The sequence below is a fragment of the Anoplopoma fimbria genome, chromosome 9 (genome assembly GCF_027596085.1).
Source record: "Anoplopoma fimbria isolate UVic2021 breed Golden Eagle Sablefish chromosome 9, Afim_UVic_2022, whole genome shotgun sequence".
Classification (NCBI taxonomy): domain Eukaryota; kingdom Metazoa; phylum Chordata; class Actinopteri; order Perciformes; family Anoplopomatidae; genus Anoplopoma; species Anoplopoma fimbria.
The window spans coordinates 5398985-5418096 of NC_072457.1; the positions used below are offsets into that span (position 1 = coordinate 5398985).

General features: G+C 39.7%; 1 protein-coding gene across 1 annotated transcript; it reads left to right on the forward strand.

The window, feature by feature from the left end:
• Positions 1–17148, forward strand: LOC129095576 (atlastin-2-like). The gene is made up of 13 exons (XM_054604075.1): positions 1–95; positions 4438–4721; positions 7354–7485; positions 7907–8011; positions 8129–8179; positions 9771–9827; positions 10974–11066; positions 11159–11297; positions 11384–11511; positions 12204–12260; positions 12626–12697; positions 12811–13242; positions 14686–17148. The coding sequence occupies exons 1-13, from the start codon at positions 35–37 to the stop codon at positions 14794–14796; spliced, it is 1722 nt and encodes a 573-aa protein (XP_054460050.1). The 5' UTR covers positions 1–34; the 3' UTR covers positions 14797–17148.
• Positions 17149–19112: the final 1964 nt, after the last annotated feature.

Below are 19112 nucleotides of genomic sequence, written 5' to 3' on the forward strand. Positions count from 1 at the left end.
CGTCAGTCTGCTGCTACCAGCGGGTCAGGAAAAGATGGCGGCGGAGGCGAACAGGTTGAAGCAGCGGAATCACAAAAACAGCATCTTTAGAGAAGGTAATTAAACGTATATCGGGAGTGAGAAAATTGTATTCACCGACGCCACAGATGAGAGCGGGTTTTTTTTTAAATGCCTGCGTGCTCTCCACCGCCGTGATTCCCCGTTGAAGGTGGTGTAAATGACACTGCAGGCAGCGCTCCGCTCCGCTTTTGTCGAATAATCGCACCTCCTTTTGCCGCTCCGCTTCGCTTCGCTTCGCACCGCGCCGCGCTGCTCGCCGCCGCGTTGCGAGCGGGTAGAATGTCATTCAAAAAACCGTTGGTGACCGTTAGCCCCCGCTGTGACCGGTGAACGGTCGCGGAGCCGGCCGGCGTTGAGCGCTGCTCAGCCGGCCAGCTCCCCGCGGTCCTCCCCTTCAGCTGGAGGGGTTTGTTGTTAGCATGTCGGCTAACTCTGCTAGCTGGTTAGCCTCCTTGTGCTAGCTCGTCATTGTTCTGACAGCTGTTCAGCGGCTGTGCTGCTAACGACGCTTAACACGTGTACCAGCTCTGATTATTATTATTATTATTATTATTATTATTTATTATTATTATGTTATTTATTTTATATATTGTTTTAAAGAAGCAGGGGAATATTAAATATATGTATGTATATTTATTATTATGTTATTCATTTTATGTTATTGTTTTAAAGAAGCAGGGGAATATTAAATATATGTATGTATATATATTTAATATTATTATAATATTCATTTTATTTATTGTTTTTTTAAAGAAGCAGGGGAATATTAAATATAAATATATATATATTATCATTTTTATTTTTTTCTACATTGTAGATTAATATTGAAGACATCCAAATTATATATATATATATTTATTATTATAATAATTGTATTATGAATTATATATATATATTTTTTAAAGAAGCAGGGGAATATTAAATATAACTATATATATATTTATTATTATTATTATCATTATTTTAATTTTTTTCTACATTGTAGATTAATATTGAAGACATCCAAATTATATATATATATTTATTATTATCATTTTATTATGAATTATATATATATTTTTTTTAAAGAAGCAGGGGAATATTAAATATAACTATATATATATATATATATATATAAAATTATTATTATTATTTTTCTACATTGTAGATTAATATTGAAGACATCCAAATTGTGTGTATATATTTATATATTTATTATCATCGTTATTATGAATTATATATATCTTTTTTTTTTTTTTTTTTTTAAAGAAGCAGGGGAATATTATATATAACTATATATATATATATATATATATATATATATATATATATATTATTATATTATATATTTTTTTATTATCATGTTATGAATTATATATATATATTTTTTAAAGAAGCAGGGGAATATTATTTATACATATTTATCATGTTTTCTTTGAATTATGTATTTTTTTAAGAAGCAGGGGAATAGTGTGTGTGTATATATTATTTATATATATATATATATATATATATATATATATATATATATATAATTCATAGAAAACATGATGATGATAGTTATTATTTATATATATTTAATGGCCTTTGGCATGTGGTGTGATTGATCTCCTTTATAGGGCACATTGTGACCAGCTGTCAGGTGGTCTCTACTACACTACCTGCAGCTCACTAATCTGTATCTCCATCCAGCTAAAGGTGAATCCCCCCCACTGTGCTGGTTTACATGTCTTGCAGTGAGTTAACCTTCAAGCTGGCTGATTATTTTCACCGTGTTAACAGCTAGAATTGTTATGAACTGCAAACTACAGTACCAGTCAAAAGTTTGGACACACCTTCTCATTCAATGGTTTTTCTTTATTTTTATTCATATTTTTTTTCTTCTACATTGTAGATTAATATCGAAGACATCCAAACTATGAAGGAACACATATGGAATTATGTGGTAAACAAACAAATGCTCAACAAACCAGAATATGTTTTATATTTTAGATTCTTCAAAGTAGTTGAATGAGACGGTGTGGCCAAACTTTTGACTGGTACTGTATGTGCTAAGACCAAAGTGGGGCAAAAGCTGAACCATGTGGTGTCTACGTAACTACCGGTGGGGTTATCCTCGTAACCCAAATTCACACTTTTGAGAAGTCTACAACTCTCCAAACTGCACAATGCTGCTGCAGGATGAAGGACGATTGCCACTAGTTACTGATGTACACTGAGGTTTATGGTCGTGTTATTTTATGCCAAATTGAAATGGATATTCTAGAGGCTTGAAAATTGTTGCTGTAGAGCTCTGACAAGGCCTTTTTCTTCTTTTTTTTTTTTTTTTTCTTTCCGAGAAGCACATGAGCCTTTTTAACTAGCAGATTTGTGAATGGAGTTTGTTGTGTAATGTCTCTCCTTACACAAGAACGGTTGGAAAATAGGCCAGGCTGTGAAACAATGTTGAGGGAGAAATTAATGTGTTCCAAACGGTACTGGGATACTTATTATCCTTTTCTAGATCCACATTTCATGTCTTGAAGTCTCCTTACTGTAAATCACAGCCACAGTATGAGGAAGAACTGCAGTTTTGCCTCGTTAAAGTAAAAAGTTGGGATAAATGTTACTACTAACACTTCAAAATCTTAAGTTGTGTGTTCTTTACCCACACCATACTAGTGAGTTTCTCCCGACTTCAGCAATGCTCGGCCCATCTCTTGTGAATGCAGTCAGACCAGACAGTATATCCTGCTGACTGTCCTCTTCACCACTCACACACTTTAATAACAGACATTTGAGCAGAACTCAGACCAGAGTCCTCTTCTCTGCTGACGGGTGTAGTCTAATGATAGTGGCTGATGGAAGGGGGTGACTTTATCTGTTTTTTAAGGAAGTTAACAAGTGTGAAATGACTAGACAGGAATCCACTGATCAGCATGAAAATTTGATAAGCGGGAAAATATACTTATTCACTTATGAAAAGTGCAGCGTCGCCATTTGAGGACTGTAAAACTATCGTACCAGAGGCTCAGAATTATGGTATTTTGATGAAAATTACTGTAATCATGTCACAACCGTGAGATCAAACTTGCAAGCAGGCTTGGCTAAAATGCCTTCAGGGAGGGATGTGTCTATAAGTCTGATACTCACGAGTCACATTCCTCATCCTCATCATAGCTTACCTCAAAAAAAAGTTACACTACTGCTCTACTTTACTCTGTGGAAGTATTTATCCTCGGGCAGCTCATGTGCTCAACTGAGAGAACATTGGGACATTGAATTTACTGGATCACTGGACTCCTTAAAAGCCTCAGTTAAAGCACACATCATTTTTTTTTTTTTTTTATTATTATTTTTTTTTTATATAGATACTTGTACATTATTTACGTCCTCCTCCTCCGGATGATGTGACTGTGTACATTAGAACCAGTAAGTTGCCTTCTGGATGTCGGTGGAAGCAGATCGCAGCTCGTTTGCAGAGCTCTCACATGACCCGCCCAGCTCAACGCTGACCTGAATGAGGACTCGTCTTCCCATGGGGCCGCGGGCTGCTCGGGGCCTGCTCGGTTAGCTGTGCAATCACAAGACGGCGTCTTGAGTAAACGCTGTCGCGTCACCACGAGGTCACGGGTCCCAATCTCGTGAAACTGAAACGCAGTGACTTTGTCGTTCTCCGTTGCAGTGTTTACACAAATCCTTGCAGCTTGTTTTTAAGACCAGTGTGCTAGAGATGACGAAACGTTTTATTCTACTCTCACTAATCGGATGGAGGCAAAAGCATCCCAAAAAAAAGTTGAATAATCTTCCTGAAATATCCAGATTTCTGTAGGTCAGCGAAGTGTAACGGCTGCCATACAAGGAGAACTGAAGGCCGGACTGGTCCTCAGGATAAAACTGTCCCTGTAGAACAACACTGACTGATGGCTCTGTCTGTTTACTGTAAACCTCCGGCCGGCTCTGACATCCAATAATAGCAGCGTTTTCCTTCCTCTCCTGTGAAGCTTCACTAACTGGAGGAGGTCAGGAAACTTTCTTTTTTTTTTATCTCCGTCCAACAGCCGCTGTCGCTTCTGAACATCAGAGTTTATTGATCCCTGGAGGGAAACTCGGTCTGACTGCAATCAGTCTTCAGAGAAAGAACTCTGATGCACACCACTTTCCTAATTGTTTTCAATAGAGTTGGTCACAAAATCGAGGCGTTAATGAAACATCTTTTTCTCTGTTGTCATGACAATTTATTTCACTTTTGGTAGAGGTTTGGAGACATTTCCAGAACAGCTGTCATGTTTTTCCACTTCCAAAAAACCAGAAGTGATAAATGCTCAAAGGCTGGTGGTGGTTTTCGTTTGTAGGAAGCAAAACTGCAACATCCCCGTTTAGAAAGGGTCGAACTTTAACCCCAGCTTTCCCTCTCAGGTGGCCGCGGGTTTGAATCCGACACATCCCCGATGAGGTGCGAGGAGGAGGAAGACGACGACCTGCTGGAGGAGGAGGAAGACGTCGGCGTGGCCCGGCCGGTGCAGATCGTGGTGGCGGACGAGGAGGAGCACTCGTTCTCGCTGCAGGAGGAGGCACTGGAGCGGCTGCTGCTGCAGGAGGAGGTGCGGGACCTCCACGTGGTCGTCGTCTCCGTGGCCGGAGCTTTCCGCAAGGGGAAGTCCTTCCTGCTGGACTTCATGCTGCGCTTCATGTACAAACAGGTAAACGGCGTCCACTGAAGGCTTGTTAAACATATTCCTTCTGAGACAGTTTAAATATGGAAAATGTTTCTAATAACTATCAAGTTCGTCCTTTTTGAGAATTTCTTGATTTTTAGGAATATTCAAAATTGGGCAAAATGTCACGAGAGTTTCTATATATATCCCTTCCTGTTGAGTTAGACAGTTATACATTGCTTTTCTGGTTAAATGCTGAACTGCATTTGGTTGTCTCAGAGAACTTAAACTTGTGCAATGACATCAAACTTAATTCTAATCTAAAATGTCATGAGGGAGACTTAAGGAGTTAATTTCAGTCATGCATTAAAGCTCCTTCTTGACAAAACAATCCCAACTCAAGGTCCACTTACTAGGTATTTTTCCCAGAGCTTATAATAGATCCTACACCAGTGGATGGAGTCTGCTCAGTTGTCATGGGGGTGGATATGTTGATGAGCAAGTTCAGTAACTCATTGAGGACTTCTCAGCTGTCACCTTTTTTTAAAGGATGAATCATATATGTTTCCAACACGACAAAGAATCGTGTTGTGGCTGTAAAAATTCCTCCTGTCTATACTCCCTGTGAAAAGATCTCCAAAACGACGACACTGTGAACATAAGGGACATAATCTACAGTCCTCACTCTTAATTTCAGCTGAAACTGAGCCATCTATAAACCTTAAGTTTGGATGGTTTTCTCAGACATTTTCAGTCATGTTTCTTCGGTGCTTTCTGTCAGCTGAATACCATCCAAGTTCAAAAGGATTCCAGTTCAAACAGGCCTCACCCATTTGATAATTAGATCAGATGCTGATATCAGACTCTGTTCACTCAAGTGTTTCAGAGACGATGAAAACACTGCCCCAGTTTTATCTTGACAGTCATGTGTTTTTAAGGGTTAGTGTTAGTTATTTGTCCAGTGAGGTTTTGATTTATTTCATAAGTAATAGAGTAGTAGAAGTTTGTCCATGCAAAATTAAATCATCCTTATCATCATTAAACCATAAAAACACTGGATGACAGTATTCATATTTTAATTTTAACTCGTTTGGCTGAGAAACAAACATTTCTTGTTGTGATTTTCTTGTTCGCCGGTTCTTGGCATCAAACCCTGCAGCAGGAAAATCATGTTTCTGTTTGAAAAGGTGACCCAGTTTAGAGGAAACTGAGTCCGTGTGTCGGTCTGTGACCCGACCTTTTGGCCGTGTTAATCTACGGTAAGCGCTGAGGAACATTCTGGAGGGTTTTCATGACCCTGTAAAGAGGATTTTAGGGCCGACACAAAGGCGGCTCTGTGGCTGGGCCTCCGCAGAGCTCACTGCTGCTTATTCCACACATAAAGGCCATCTTTATGAGTAGAATAAGCCCCGCCCACACAGGTCAGGTCATGTTAGGGCAGCTTTTTTTGTTACAGAGGTGTCAAGGAGTGAGAATGGGATTAGACTGAAGCTTTTTCACGCTTGAACTGATTACTAAACATGTATTTATAATCATAAGGGGTGGACGACTATGGCAATGTTTGTCATGAGAAGACCAGCATTTGTAAACCATCAGATTTTTCTTTTGTTGCCATAAAAGTTATACCCTTCACTTTGGTTTTTGTATTATAAGAAAAGTCTTAAATCGGTGAGCCAGAAACATTTATGCCAACATTTTTGTTTGTAAAAGTTCTGCATCAATATGATAGAGTTTCTTAATTTATCATTTGATTTACTGAATGACAGTAAAACCAGACTTGTTTTACTTTTTTTTAGTTTGTGACACTTTATAGATGAATAGTTAACGCCTGAAAATGATCTATATCCCGACGTGTAGTGGTGATATGATCAAATATATTGTCATGGACTATGATGTTATTCATATTACTCTCTCCTACTAATTGTCAGTTCTTAGTCATTTCCTTCCTGGTACCCACTGAGATCTACCACATTTAACAATTTAAGATTCTGTTTTAAAGATGCTGTAGGTAAAAGAAAATGTTTCATTTAAAGGTTGACTTGATACAAAACTGTCAGATGTAAACGGGCAAGAATATATATTTTCAAAGAATGCTTTTAAAACCTGAATATCTGCAAATCTCTTCAAATGCTGCATCTGGAATATCCGTGACCTGCATGAAAATCGTAATAATAGTAGAATATTAGTGTGCATTTAAACGTAGCCCCAGTAAGAGATGGAAGACAAAATCTGACCAATAACTCTTTCAAAATAAATAAGGTAATGAGTGTTTCGTTGTGGTGGATGTGAATCTACCAGTTTCAGGTCTCTGGAAGGTGATTTCCACCAGATATAGGAATAACCTGGAAACCAAGGAGGGAAGGAAGAAAGGAATCAGTGAAAAGAGAGGAAGGAAGGAATAACTAGGAAAGAATAAAACAGAAGGATGGAATAGATAAAAGGATTTTTAGTACAAAAATCACTAACTTTTAACAAACAGGATATCAAGGAGATAAAGAGTCTCATTTTTCAACACAGAAACCTCCTGTTTGACATTAAATGTTCATCACATTAAGTACATAACTTGCTCTCCACATGTCATTGAATTCTGGATTTGAGGCTAGCATCTGAATGTTGTACTCCTGGAGAAGGAACCGTGCCGTGACCTCCCCTCCCCTCCTCTTGTCTCCGTGTCCAGTCGGCTTCGTGGGTCGGCGGTGAGGAGGACCCTCTGACCGGCTTCACCTGGCGAGGCGGCTGCGAGCGGGAGACCACGGGCATCCTGGCCTGGAGCGAGGTGTTCGTGGTGGAGAAACCAGACGGCTGCAAGGTCAGTTCACAGGACAACGCCGAGCAAGTACCTTCTGAACGCTTCAAAGTCATCGTTTGAAGTCACAAATATCGGCTGCTGTTTTTGTTTCACGGCGGTTACGTTCTCGAGCACAAATGCACACATCCACACTTCCTCATGGACTTGCCGGAAGGTGCTGGATTTTAAATGAATGCAGCCAAAAACACGCCTCATCCTGCTGTTGCCTTTCTGAGTCAGGCCTGTGGAAGCGGTGGTGTTTTATAAGTGATGATTTACAGGGATTATGTTTGTATCGGGCTATGAAATTGTTGCATATTCTACCAAGGCAATATAGTGTGTGTGGGTGTTCAAGGTTATGCAAACTAATTACTATAACTATACTTTTAAAATAGTTGGTGAGAGATGTTGGAATGAATTGCATGTTCTGTTGTTCTTGCAGGTTGCAGTTCTACTAATCGACACACAGGGGGCGTTTGACAGCCAGTCAACCATCAAAGACTGCGCCACCCTGTTCGCCCTGAGCACCATGACCAGCTCTGTTCAGGTCAGCCGTGATTCATAGCTCCAACTGTGCAGTTAGAAGTAATAAAGGTCTTTTTTTTAGTGTGAGTGCATCAGGTGAATAACAGGTTGAGGTGTTTATTGTTTGTGTGTGTTTCAGGTGTACAATCTCTCCCAGAATGTCCAGGAAGACGACCTCCAGCACCTCCAGGTCAGTCGGCCGCCTGCAGACGGATTTATGAACGTCTCGCACAAGCTTTTTCATTTCTTCTTGTCTTGTCTGCTGAGCTGTTTGTTTGAGTTTGATGGTCTGCTGGTGAACTGTGGTGCCAGCCTCAGGTTGACTCTCGATATCCTAAAAACACACGAGTGGAGGTTCCTTGTCAATTTCTTGCGGTTTCCTCCATCGGTTTCCCTTCCGTCTGTCACACGTGTTTCATGCATTTCAGCCATGTGTGTGAAGATGATGTCTCCCATCAGCATAATTGACTGAACCACTGTGGCTAAGCTCACCAAACTGGAAAGTTCTAAGATTTAAAATGTGACTTTAGTTTCAGAAGTCTGTAGATGGTTACATTTGGGCGTCTCTATGACAGCATATGTTTGTCCACACTTGATACAATGAGACCTGCCTGGTGGACTAGTGATCTGATATATTGTGTGGTCAGAGGAGAAGCTTTAAAACAGATAAACACATTACATTTTCTATAAATTCTTCACAATAAAAGTATATTGCTTTTGCTGCGTACTCCTCCTCCCTGCAGTATTGGCAGACTTGTTTTGATTTAAGAATAGCCTCTAACAAAGGACCCACTTATTCGATGACGAACACATCTTCCTCTTATTTATTCCTCACAAAAGTCCCCACTTATCTTTTATTTTTTTTATTTAAAAGCTTTTATTTTGAGCCAACAAAATCATAGAATGTTCTGTTTTCAACACCAGTAACGTAACACGACTCAGACAGCAGGTCTCAGCTTTGTTCCAGCCAAGGTTTTCCTCATCTTTTCCTTTGGTCTGAGAGGAGCAATAAATTCGTTTGATAAATTGACGCATTGTGTCCACATCACTGAGACGTTAGTCCAGATATTCCTAAAATATGCCTCCAGTGTAGCTCATTCCTTTACCTTCCACTCCTGATGACAAGGCCTCTGACTGCTCTCACTGTCCGACCTTATAAAGCAGCTGTGTTTTGATTTCTAGTCCATCAGATTAACGGCAGCCTTTCAGTTTAAAGCTCGTCGTCTTGTGAGTGAAGAGCGCCATATCAGGTGTTTTTATGATGCGTTCAGGTCGGGATTAACTGCTGAACTAAACCCAGCAGCAGGCTTCCTTATGAGGCAGAAAACCTGACGGAAGTCTCTCGGAGTGGAAAGTTCTCTTCCATCTTTGGTCCCAACTGCTCATCACTGCACCTGTCAATCAAACAGTGAGGGCGGGGTCTTTAGGATTTGTTTTTTTCCTCCTCACCGGAGTTGAATGAGGCCCACTTGGTTCTGCACATGTTGGCTTATTTTAAGCACGAGTCCATGGAAACATATTTAGCTTTTCTTTCTTTCTTTTTTTTTTTTTTTTTTTTTTTATTATATCAAACCAACTCAAATCTTTATATCTGCAGCAGCACAAAATACTTCTTTGAAGTGTTTAGAGCAGCGAATGGAAAAGCTTTCATGGACCGGATAGATCATAAAGACGTGCACACACACACACACACACACATTAGTCCTACACTCATTGAGCTTTATGACTTTGTTGTGATGTTTGATTAGATTTTAAGCGGCTTGTTGTGTTTCTCTCCTCAGCTCTTCACGGAGTACGGACGACTGGCCATGGAGGAGGTCTATGAGAAACCCTTTCAGGTGGGATCTGCTAACCACGGTCCCTGTTTTCATAATCTACAGAGACTTAGATTTTAAAAAAAACATGGTTTAAAATTGCAAGATTTGTACTTCAGTCCTCAAACGACTAAATGAGACTTTCTTAATGACTTTATTCTTATCAGTTTTAAGGAAATGGTCAATCTGCATGAGCTCGGTAATGTCCATTTTCTTGGGGTGAGCCGTTTTAGATGCTCTATCTTAAATGGATAGTTCAGATTATTTATAATGGGTTTGTATGAGGTACTTATCCACAGTCGGTGTGTTGCCTACGGTACATTACGGTCGGCACGCCTCCAGTTTGAAGAAACAGGACAGGAGTACCAGCAGAGAGGCAAAGTAATGTTCTGCTGTGTTCAGTGGCAGCAACAAAATGTAATTCAGCCAACAAAACATAAAAAAAATCAATGTCACTTTAAGTGCATGCTATATTTTGAGTATTTTCACAGCTTTCTCTTGCTGTTAGACAGCCCTTATCGCCAGGGAATGGAAGAAATTATCTTTTGATCTCAAAGCCACAAGACTCCACTCACAAAAACAGTAGTTTAACCTCGCACAACAGGGGAAATGCTGGTCTGCCACAGCTTCAATCAGATTGTTTGTGTGATTTTTGAGTGAATCCAAGCTAACCCTTTTAAAGTCCAGTCACACACACAAACTATCCAATGGAGGCAGCGGTTAAATGACTGTTTTTGTCAATGGAGTCTTGTGGATTTTGGAGAGCCCTAACATAACTGCTATAGTTCCTGGTCAGAAAGAGCTCTTTGACCACAAGATAAAGGGGTGAAGATATTCTAAATATAGCGTACACTTAAACTTATAATTAATTTCTATTTTTATTCCAAATCAGTATTTTGCTTTGCTCACATGCTGGTACTCTTGTCTGTTTCTCCCAACTGAGGTTGTGCTGACCGCCATCTATTGTGGTAATAAAGGTAATCTAGATAAGTACTAGCCGACTTCAAAGTATCCCTTACGTTTGTGCAACTCTTATTTGTGTTGCAAACAAAATCTAAAGCTGGAAACTGGAATATTTTGGAAAAGAAAATGTTGTTTATCTTTTCCTTTTTGTTTTAATGACCTGTGACCTATGGTGGATCAATTAGCTGAATGTGTTCCTTTGTTCAGAGTCTGATGTTCCTGATCCGAGACTGGAGTTACCCCTACGAACATCCGTACGGTCTGGAGGGAGGACTGAGCTTCCTGGAGAAGCGGCTGCAGGTTAGTTTCTGGGCTCCGTGCCACGTATGCTGTTACACCAAGAACTACTTTCACATCTCCAGACTGATGATGCGTTTCCCGTCTGTGATCAGGTGAAGCAGAACCAACACGAGGAGCTGCAGAACGTCAGGAAACACATCCACTCCTGCTTCTCGAACATCGGCTGCTTCCTGCTGCCTCACCCTGGACTCAAGGTGGCCACCAACCCTCACTTCGACGGGCGGCTCAGAGGTGAAACACCAACGCAGACACAAGTAGTCCAGTCGGAACGAAGTCGAGTCGGGTTTTGTGACGCGTGTTCGGTCTGTGTGTCTCAGATATCGACGAGGAGTTTAAGAAGGAGCTGGTGAACCTCGTTCCGACGCTGCTCTCTCCAGAAAACCTGGTGGAAAAAGAGATCGGAGGAGTCAAGATCACCTGCAGAGAACTGCTGCACTACTTCAAAGTGAGTTCAGATCTGTGGGCGTCTGTAGCTCCTCAGTCTGTGACATCACTTGCTTTCCAAACAGCAGCAAGGTGACATTCATTTTTGCCAACGTTTAAAAATAAGTCCCAGAATAAAAAATAAAAAAAACATTAAATGTCCTCAACAGATACAAATATCTTTCTGGAAATGTATGATCCTTTTTTAGAAAAATGCCTGGAACTTTTCAGACTGCAGTGAGATGACTGGAAAATGTGAGTCTCTACAAATGAGAGAAGAAGACTACAGTTTATGAGACAAAATAAAAAATAAATATTCTTTTCAGCTACGGATTTCTGTTATGTACGGTTACGTTTGAACTATTCTTCAGATTTTGAAATGATGATTGAAAGCTCTAGAAAAAGGTAGTAAGTGGACCTTGAGTTGGGATTGTTTTGTCAATCTCATTAACTGTTTTGCAGCTTTACTGAGCTCTTCAGAGATAAATGGTCTGGTTTCTGCTTTTTTTTTGGGTGTTAAACTAGTCATTAGTTCACATCTCCGATAACATCAGAATATAAAGTTTGTTTCTTTAGCAAATCCCCGGTTGTCCTTTTAAATTTCGTTGTTTTAAAAAAAAAAAATGTTATGCCTCCACTAAGAATTTAGACTTTAGACTCCTGATTGTTCCTCTTGTTTTCTCTCCACCTACTTATCTGTCTGTGTGTTTTTAGGCTTACATGAAGATCTACCAGGGAGAGGAGCTTCCTCACCCCAAGTCAATGCTGCAGGTCAGTTCATACACAATATAATGAAGATAATGTCACTGTTGAACAGCACCACCTGCTGGACAGTTTACAATATCTGTAAATCCTTTTTATTTTTTTTATTATTAAACTTTAAAACAGTTGTTTTCTCTCAATGTTTTTTCTTCTCACTTTGGGAAACCTTCTGAATGGGTCAGACATGTTTTTATATAAGGGTAGATACATTTATAATTAATTGATGGTACCATATCCTCTGTTTGCAGTAAATGTACATTAACAACTGTGTATCCATAAGAGCAGATATCAGTTCTTATAAAAGGACTGTTTATCTGTAATGATGTGTTGACTCAATTTTTCAATGTTCAATCTTTGTTTTGTCATCTGCCTAGGCAACAGCTGAAGCGAATAACCTTGCAGCTGTAGCAGGAGCCAAAGACTTGTACAACAAAAGCATAGAGCAGGTAAATCATCACAAAGTCCATATCAAAGATCCAGGATTTGTTTGATGACATCACTTCCTTTCATATTTTTGACATGTTCTTGAGGCGTGTGTGTGATCTTGCCCCGTTTGCAGGTCTGCGGCGGTGACAAACCCTACATTTCCCCGGCGGAGCTGGAGTGCCGACACGCAGAGCTGAGGCAGGCGTCTGTGCGACACTTCCGCTCCATCAAGAAGATGGGCGGCGAGGATTTCTGCCGGCGCTACCAGGATCAGCTGGAGGCGGAGCTCGACGAGGCCTACGCCAACTTCTGCAAGCACAACGACGGCAAGAACATCTTCTTCGCCGCGCGGACGCCCGCCACGCTGTTCGCCGTCATGTTCATCATGTACGTGGTGTCGATGGTCACGGGCTTCGTGGGCATCAACTCCGTGGCCACGCTGTGTAACCTGGTGATGGGCGTGGCTCTGACGGCGCTCTGCATCTGGGCTTATGCCAAGTACTCCGGAGAGTTCCGCGAGGTCGGAGGAATCATCGACCGGGTGGCTGAAACCCTCTGGGAACAGGTGAGAGGACGGGCCTCGTGTGCTTTGACCTGTCTGCTCTCACCGCTTGTCTATATGTCTGTCTGCTTCTCTTTGGTTTCAGTCATCAGCGACACTGAAAGCTCCTTTAATCTACTGATTCTGTTTGTTTTTTTTTTTTCATTTTAATGATGGTTATCATCATAAACTAAAATAAAATAAGCAGTGAAAACTATTAAAACAACATCCTATAAGGAAAAATAAAACTGTTTAAATTACCTCAATGAGCTGCTTTTAAAAACACATGTATCATCTCTGCCTGAATGCACATTCACAGAAGATTAGTGTTTGTGAGGAGTAGAATCCTTTTGTTGACTTAATGAAGCTCTTATAATAGACTAATCGGTTTGATAAACAGCCCTATTTTTCCACTAAGTACTTTCTTGGTACAACCTGAATGTGTCCGTAATACAGAGACTCAGAAACTGAAGTATTGAAAGGTGCCATCAAATGTCTGTTCAGATTCTTTAATCTTCTTGCCTAGCTGGTTTAGTTCATACACTAGACTGTGATTCATCTAGTTGTTTTTGTAATGAAAGCGAAGTTCGGTAACATTCCTCAGACTAATGACGTTTTTAATATATCGTTTTGTTGTCTGTACTTTAACTCCCGTCCCGTATCTGCACCGGCATTGAAAGATTTCAAACCAACTCAACCTTGTAGGGGAAAGAAAATATATTTTATAAAGCAACTCTTTAGTTTTTCCTCAAAGCATTTGCGATTTAATTTGGCTGTTCTGTGGTTTCTACTCTGCTCTCTTAAAAATAATTAACTGAAACTCTAAACTGATAGTTGAGACTCGGTGCTGAACATATTTCTGTCATCTTTTCACCTCATTTTCATCCTCCTCTTCCTCTAATCCTTCCTCTTTCTTTTTTCAACGCCTTCAGAGGACTCCACGAAAGGTGAGTTTTAACCACCTTCATCTGTCCTTGTTGCGGGAAAAAGATCCTCAAACATTTTAAGGACCTAATAAGACTATTTTCATTGTGCCAAGTGACATCAGTTGTAGCTTCCTAAATTTGAGCAGAGGCATTTTTCAGTCCTGCAATCATTAATAGTAGAAGTCCATTCATCCCACAAAATGGATCAGTCATGCAGTCGGTACTGACTTTATCAAACCTATCTGGTACAACCAGAGAGAAAGGGCTGGTTGATCCCGCAATAGACATGGTGCATCCCAGGTCAAGGGAAGCAATGCTAAGAGATTTATATATGAGATATAACTGTGTGTCATCTGCATAACGGTGAACAAAGTGAATGTCAGGATGAGCAGTGACAAAGTTTAAGCATGTTGGTCTGCAGTGTTTACAAACTGTGAAAACACAAAAATTGGTAAATTTAAGCTTCAGTTGATGGTGAATAATCCTTTTTATTTTCCAGAACTATCACAGTAAAGCTCTCCTCCTTCTCCTCTTCCTCCAGGTTTTCTCCAAACTCTTCGAAGTGGCTCGGAGTCGAGTCCCGTTGGGAAGCCTGATCCCGGCACCGCGGCCCCGGCTCGCCTCCAACAACAACGTCAAGAAGAAAAACTAGCAGAACGCCATCACGTTTCCCGTCACATTTATTCCCCCCCCCTCTCCCTCACTCTCTGCTCAGTTTTTAAAAAAGAAAAAACGTTTTTTAGGACGGTTTGAGCCGTGTAAATGAGTTTTTGTTCTCAGACTGTAGATGAAGGTTCCTCACCGTGCTGGCTGTAGGTTTTAAGGACTCGCCGTAGACCGCGGACAAAGCAGTGTGATGTATTTTATTATTTGTCAGTGGGCGGGGTTAAGGTATTTATTGGTGGGATGGGCCATTATTCAATCACCGAGTGTCATCCCAAGTGTGTGTGTGTGTGTGTGTGACACAAACGATTCCCATTTATGTGAATGTATGAATGAAGAGCATGACCACAGACCCTCCTCACGGTTCCGCTCCTCCTTCCCGTCGTCTCAGTCAGGTCGGTTTCTGTCGCTGGGCGGCGTCACGAGGAGGAGTCACAACCAAAGTTTACAGCTTTACTCATAGGAGGCTCGCAGACTGACAAACGGGCAGGAAACTGCAGCTGACATTTTTAGGACTTCGAAAACAGTTCGGTTTCAAGGAAAATTTGACAGTTTTTCCTTACTTACCCAGAATCACAAACTCATGGACGTGTGTATATAAACATTTCTGTGCAGGCAAAGAGTGTGTTGAACAGTTAAACTTGTCTAGTTGACAAACGCGCCTCCAGATGTGATGATTGTGGTCAACTCTGCTATCTTTTATGGCCGTTTAAAATTACATTTTTGCGGCAAATATTCACTTGGCTCTTCCTGGAGCTTTTATCCCACAGTCTTCTTCTGTTAATGGAACTTGCTGTCGTCACGTGACCTCTGTAGAGGACTTTGATCTTGTGGGACACAGTCGAAAGCTCAGAGTAAACGTTAGCTTAGCATTACTCGTTTTATTGCTCTGCTGTGGGAGCAGAAAACAAGTGGGTCACATAATGGGTATGATTTTTATACATATTTTAAATACTAACTGTAAATACCAAACGAGTGTGAAGTTAATTTTGGGCTCCTGTGTATTCGCAAAACTATAACTAGCATTTTTTTTAAACCCACATCTTGTACAATTACATTATCGACACAGTGATTCCAACTCATTTCAAATAAAAAGGATCCAGATCCTTCAACATGCTTCGCTCTTCCTGCACAGAGAAAACATCTCCAGCAGAAAGTTACAGTTTAAAACCAGACGTCCATGAGTTTGTCCGACTCTGTGAAAGTAGAACTGGAAGTAAAATAAACTACATTTCCCCGCAAAACCGGCTGACCCTTGAAGTAGCAAACTAAACGTTGACTCGATTATCTTACATTGATTGATCTTTATTTTTTTTAAGTGATGACATGATCATGATTTTCAGTATTAAACTTTTTTTGTTTTGTTACATATTTCATGGAGATTTTCAGACGGATCTCACGTCAGGAGTCAGACGATTAGGAACTATTTCTTGACTGACAGTTTATCATTCCTCCACGGCTCCAACTTTGTACTTAATTTATATTGATCTCCAAAAAGAGAGAGTAAATACTATGAACTATTCCTCAAGTCTTGAATGATCTCTGGATTCTTATTTTGGGAGATCATGCTTCTTAATATTTAACCTGGAAGTTCATGATGATGCTCTGACCGCCAGCGTTTCAGAGAAGAAAGCTTTTAAACGTGTTCCTCCAGTCCAGTTCAGCTGAGACCTTTTTGTAGATAATATGTTAGTCTGTTATTTAAATTGAGTGTACTTCCCTCTCCGTCATTCCTCGTCTTTTATTTTCATCTTGACAAATCTAAATGACTGAATCACCTCATCTTGTTTTTAAAGCACCAGAAGCCGTTTAGTAAAAATCCATTTCATCACCCACTTTTTAAAGCCAAAATCCTTGAATCGGATGTATGAATGGTTCATTCCAAACCTCAACACAATGTCCTATTCTTCATTTAAATATCATTCCATCCACACCAACTTCACCACTGTGTGCTTTTGTTTTTGTACAGTTCAGTTTTTTACAGCCTCATCCACACATAGGGCATGTGTACGAAATATATACATATATAAATATAAATTTTCTAGACCTTTTTGTAGCTGGAAGAACAACGGTTTGGGTGGTAGACCAGATTCAGCTCACTGGATGTAAAGGAATGCTTTCGTGATTTGTGGATATGTCTAATAAATTCCTTTTTTTATATATATTTGTAAATTTAATCTTAAATGAGCACTGCGATTCCACCCCCTGCTGGCAAAGAATGTTTATAATCTGGATTTTCTTTTTTTTTTCTTTTTTCTTTATCGTCTTCTGTTGCATTTTAAAGTTATTTTCGTTAATTTATTTTTCAATACAATATTAAACCAAACTCCTACAACACAGAGTGGTGTCTTCTATTTTTTTTCTATGTTTTGTTTATATTGTGTAGTTTTCCAGAAGGCTGGTTTTAGACCCTACAGAGGGCGGGTTTAAAACACTGCACTGGGTTAACAGGATGGTGTCTAGATGGTAACCCACAATTTGCAAAACTCTTGCACGGGATGATTAAGTAAGGCATCGACTTCAAATTGTTAATGGTAGCCATTAACCTTGAATTTTCAATGGTGGCTGTTGACCTCCAATGGTCAAAGGTAGCCACTGATCTCCTCCAATGGCCTCCTCCGAAGGGTTTAAGGGTAGCCATTGACCTACTGGACGGGTCAAGGTTTGGAGAAGTGATTAAGCAGTTGTGTGTTTTAGCAAATTGTGGTTGACCTTCTAGACACAACCAGTTGCTAGACGTTGGAAACGGAAACCTTTGAATGTTGCACAGTTTATTTATAAAAAAAAAAACTAAAAAAGCTTTGTGTTAAGGAAACTGTCTGAAAAAAGTAACTCAATTTTTCATAGCTTTAAAAATCAATTGACTAAGCTACGTCCACACTACACCACTTTCAAAGTAGTCAGATCACTGTACTGTTCATAATACTCAACTCATACAACACACAAGTCAGGAAGTGACAAGGTTGTAGTCATGTCTGTCAATGTTTAATTTCCCCAATGTAGCTCAGTGTGTTTATTCATGCAAACATCCGGTGCAATGGGTGCAACAATGACAACAGCAATGGTCTGTGTTGCAAATGCAACACGCAGCTCACACAGGTAGGCTACAGGGGAGGCGGTCGCTCCACCAGGTTTACACTCAACTTGCACTCTCATTGGCTGTAGCTCCTTCAACAGATCTGATATTTTGCATGCTAGATCCCTCAAACCCGTCTGTGATGCACCAGCAAGCGTCTTGGCTCGAGTCGTTGGACAGTTCTGACAGCGACCTCAAGTGTAAATAAGTTTATAATGCCACAGATATTAATGCAAATAATAAAAACACCTTTAATAATAAAAAAAAATATGTGTGTATTTGGATGTTAACAGATCTGGTGTTTCAAGTTAAAGTTTGACTGCCATTTAGGTTTTTCCAGCATTAATTAAGAAAACTAGTTTATTTTTGTTTTAAATCGGTCCTATTTACTTTTATGACGGACAACTCTGGGTTGTTCCAAGGTACCTTTTGTTTCTAGAATTTAATATTTTCTCCTTTATCTAAAAATTAAACATTTCAGTTTATATCTGTTTTTGTGGCACATTCTTTTTATCTATCTTATTCTGTGATTTTTAAACGTTTTTATCTTATTAAAGTTTCAATAAAATACTTAATGTAACAGAGCAGATACACCAGCAGATGGCAGCATAATACAAATTTGAGTGACTAAAGAAGACAATACAAGGACATTACTATTCTGTAATCATTTGTTATAATGTAATAGAAATTACACAGATTATCTCTAAACATGTATTAATATATAGATTTATTTAAAGAAAATACAGTGATTTTATGGAAAAGCACAACACCAGAGATAACTTGCAATATAATATAAATACATAGTGATCCTAATATGACATCATAGAATAGCCTTCTGTTGTTTTAAGCTCCCAGGTAAGAACAATAGACACACAACCTGAAATATTTCATAAATGAAAGAGGAAAAAATATATTTTAAAAATCTGTTGCTTCTGCTGGAAAAACACTGCAGGAAGCTTCACTCCTTCGTGCTCCTTAAACTCCACTTGTACATAGTTGTGTTATGGACAAGTTCTTTAAATGTCCCATACTGTAGAAAGGGAGATTTTCATGTCTTTAGAAATTGTTTTTATTATGAAGCAGGTTTAAATGCTGTATAAATACTGTAATAGTATTAAAACGGTCAATTTATGTTGAAACACACACAGCCTGTATTCAGTAACTGTGCCTTTAAACAAGCCATTGGGGTTTACAACATGTCCCATAGACCTTTACACAGTTTTAAACAT

Coding starts and splice junctions, on each gene's coding strand:
- LOC129095576 (XM_054604075.1), top strand. CDS start 35: ATGGCGGCGGAGGCGAACAGGTTGAAGCAGCGGAATCACAAAAACAGC. Junction 7,486..7,906: donor AGAAACCAGACGGCTGCAAG/GTCAGTTCACAG, acceptor TTGTTCTTGCAG/GTTGCAGTTCTACTAATCGA. Junction 11,298..11,383: donor CTTCGACGGGCGGCTCAGAG/GTGAAACACCAA, acceptor TGTGTGTCTCAG/ATATCGACGAGGAGTTTAAG.